The following is a 3074-nucleotide window of genomic DNA, read 5'->3' as shown; positions in this document are numbered from 1 at the left end:
ACTTGGTTTTATCAGCTATCCAATAGCAACGATCTGATTTGTGAAATCAAAACAAACACAACAATGAAATCACTCCGCCTTTAGTAGCGTTACTTTGGCATCCATACATCTTTACAGTAATGCAGTACACACCACATCACACTCTCGCTACTACATTGAAAGAGTCCAAATGAGAGAACGTTAAATTTAACCACCAGAAGTGCCAAAGCTGTAATCAGCCCGAGTGTCGCGTGGGCATCGAAAATAGCGAACAAAAAACGAACAACAACCGGTGTTGGTGCTGGTCGATCGGTCCTTTACCGCCAGCGAACGAAAAGATTCACTTTCGTAGGGCACGCTTAGGGCTCCGTGGATGGCAGATTTAACTTTAGCTAGGCAGGTCTGGTGGCACAGGATGCGAAATGATTTTGTGTGTTTGTTTGCAACGTTTTTTTTTGTCTGTTTCTGCAATGATGATAACAAAGAAACACGCGCTTACACTGGGATGAAAGGTTGAGTAGCAAATTTCGCAATCCTCCGTTCTAGATTTTTTAATCTGAAAATGCACAAAACAAAGATAACATCATTAATCGATTCGATTTGGGGTGGACGCAAAGGATGAGCTGATACATACCTTTGGCTTGAGTGCTAAGCTTGGCTTTCGGAAAGGATTGATAACGTGTGCATCCTTGAAAAGCTTATCCTGATCGCCATCGTAAAACCGCTCCATCAGCTTCTCCTTGTCCCATTTGAAATGATTCAGCAGGATACGGGTTGTTGTGGTTGGTATCTGATGGAAAGGCGAGAAAAACATACAAGATATACAAATGAGCTTCATTAATTGCACAGTGCATCCCTTGGCGACGCATGGCCTTCTTGGTACAGTAGGCAGTAGGCATTCATATTAAATTAAACCAATAATATGTAGTACGCCAGGCCACTCTCAAAACAAGATTGACATTTCTCGTTTACAAACACCTGGGCAGTCGTGCGCACATATAGCACACTGAAAGAAGGTGTCACGCAAAGAGCAGATAGAATGTAAATAATCCAAAAACTATACTACAACCTACTTTTGCAGCAGATTCTAAGCTTGGTACCATCATGAAGCAATGCATCTGCTCTGCTTCTGCCAGAGCCAACAAGAAATAACCTCGAACGGGTGCGCTTTAAGCGCTCGCGGAAGGTGGAAATGAGGGCTAGGGAATCTAGAATGACCTAGATACACTTCCCGAACCAGTTGGATTGACAGTTCGGAAAAGTCCAAAACAAAGAGACCCCATAATATACTCCTCGCTCGCTCCACACCACACAACAGGGCCACGGCAAAAGAAAAAAAATAGGCGAAAGAAAGAACAAAGTATGTCACCCAGGCAACACAGAGCCAAATGCGAGTACATGCGAAAGTAAAATGGTCTGCGGACGAGACTAGCACTGGAAAATGGCCTCGACTTACGGTGCAAGAGCACGGACGGAGCCTACCAAGGTTGAATACGAATGCGATCTAGTGGCACTTGCCTTAGGTTACCTTACGGCTATACTTTTCAAAAGTGACCTTAGTGAACCCTAGGCGCTTCACAAAAGAAGGGGAAAAAATAGTGGCTCTGGCCGCGCTTGAGGAATGGAGGACATACACACAACACGACTCACCTCGACGACCGTGTTTACGTCCTTGATGCAATCGACCATATGCTGTACGATCTCGTCGGTGGTCAGCACCTCGTAAGGGTAGTCATCCGATTCTTGGCCCCGATCCCGTGGGTTGTTGATGTCCACGTCCATCGCGAAATCGTCGTCTCCGCTGGACACATTGCCCGAATCGTGCTCCTCGAAGCTTTCATCATCTGAATCCATTCTCACTTCCGGGTGGATTTCCCGCGATGAAGGCTCGCTAGAAGTCTAGCTACGGACGAGACTGGTGCTGGCGCTGGCTGACTCAACCCTGAGTTGCCGTGTTTTCAGTTCAGGTCGATGATACGTCGTAGCGTGGATGGATGCTCCCTTCGTCTCTGCTATCCCGAAACGCACACCACACGTCACACACAGGAGGGGAATTTGGAGCTCGCTCTGCACGACGCACCACAATGACAATGATGATTTCACAAGCAGAATTTTACCAATTTCAAACAACACTGGGCCCCCCGGGGGAATGGCGTAGAAAATGCTCCCGAGAAGCGTCACAGCACACTACGTTGTTGATTGGGCACCAAAAGCCCTCAGCTGACACCCTGACCTGGCGTTTAATCTGTTTCCTCAATCTCGCCTTTCGGATTCGGTAAGTATTGTGCAATTGGCGGCCGTGCGACAAACGACCAAAACAACCAGTCGACTGCTACATACACAACACCACCGATCAATATTGAACAACGACTGACTGGGGCGATCGGAGCGGAGGTTCGTCCTCAAGTCACCAAATAAAACAACAACGCAAAACACCAAGACACTGTCACACCTGCATGCACGGTCACGTCGTGCCTTCGTCGTCTATTGGCAAAGCAGCAGCAGCAGCCAGCTAGGCCGTGAAAAGCAGTGGGTAGTGCGCAGTGGGAGGAGGGGCGATGGGCTAGCCCGTTTCCTCCACATACGTCGAACACCCCCCCAAAACTGACGGGCGGGCTGACCTGCTGGTGCTGGCTGGTCGTGATTATAAACTTCTTTCTTCACTGCCAAACTATGTTCTCCGGTTACTTTTAGTAAAAGTGTCTTCGACGCCTCGGTGGCAGCGCAGCGCTTCGCGAAAATCGCCTTTTACCAACAACCAATTTTGCACCCTTCGCATCAAGTCACAACAAAGTTTTACCAGTCCTCTGTCTAGGAAAAAAAACTCGGAGGAAAAAATGTGACATTCCGTTTCCTCGCAACAAAACCGCCTTAACAAATGCCTAAATAAGGGTGCTTATTCAGGCGTTTCTTTCTGTCATGCTGTCAGCACGCTATCAACAGACAGCACCGTAATAATTGCTTCAATAAGGCCTTAGTAAGGAGACTTATTAAAGCGTTTTTTCTCTTGTGGACGATTGTCCAGTCTCGCTCGTTCACACGAAAAAAGAAAACGCCTGAATAAACCTTCATATTTGGGCGTTATTTGGGTGCTG

The 3074-nt window shown here is 47.3% G+C and overlaps 1 protein-coding gene across 1 annotated transcript in view; it reads right to left on the bottom strand.

Moving 5' to 3' along the window:
- LOC126576938 (E3 ubiquitin-protein ligase ariadne-1) overlaps positions 1 to 2789 on the bottom strand; it is a 6661-nt gene extending 3872 nt beyond the window's left edge. Inside the window, exons 1-3 of the mRNA XM_050238253.1 lie at positions 1630 to 2789; positions 614 to 769; positions 479 to 535 (exon numbers count right to left, since the gene is read on the bottom strand). Of these exons, the coding sequence (XP_050094210.1) occupies positions 479 to 535; positions 614 to 769; positions 1630 to 1833 (417 nt within the window). The 5' untranslated portion in view covers positions 1834 to 2789. The remainder of the gene's footprint in view (positions 1 to 478; positions 536 to 613; positions 770 to 1629) is intronic.
- Between the last annotated feature and the right edge of the window lie 285 nt (positions 2790 to 3074).

Source organism: Anopheles aquasalis, chromosome 3 (assembly GCF_943734665.1).
Source record: "Anopheles aquasalis chromosome 3, idAnoAquaMG_Q_19, whole genome shotgun sequence".
NCBI classification, from domain to species: Eukaryota; Metazoa; Arthropoda; class Insecta; order Diptera; family Culicidae; genus Anopheles; species Anopheles aquasalis.
The sequence above is the reverse complement of the archived record's forward strand: the minus strand, read 5'-3'. Positions and strand labels throughout refer to the sequence as shown.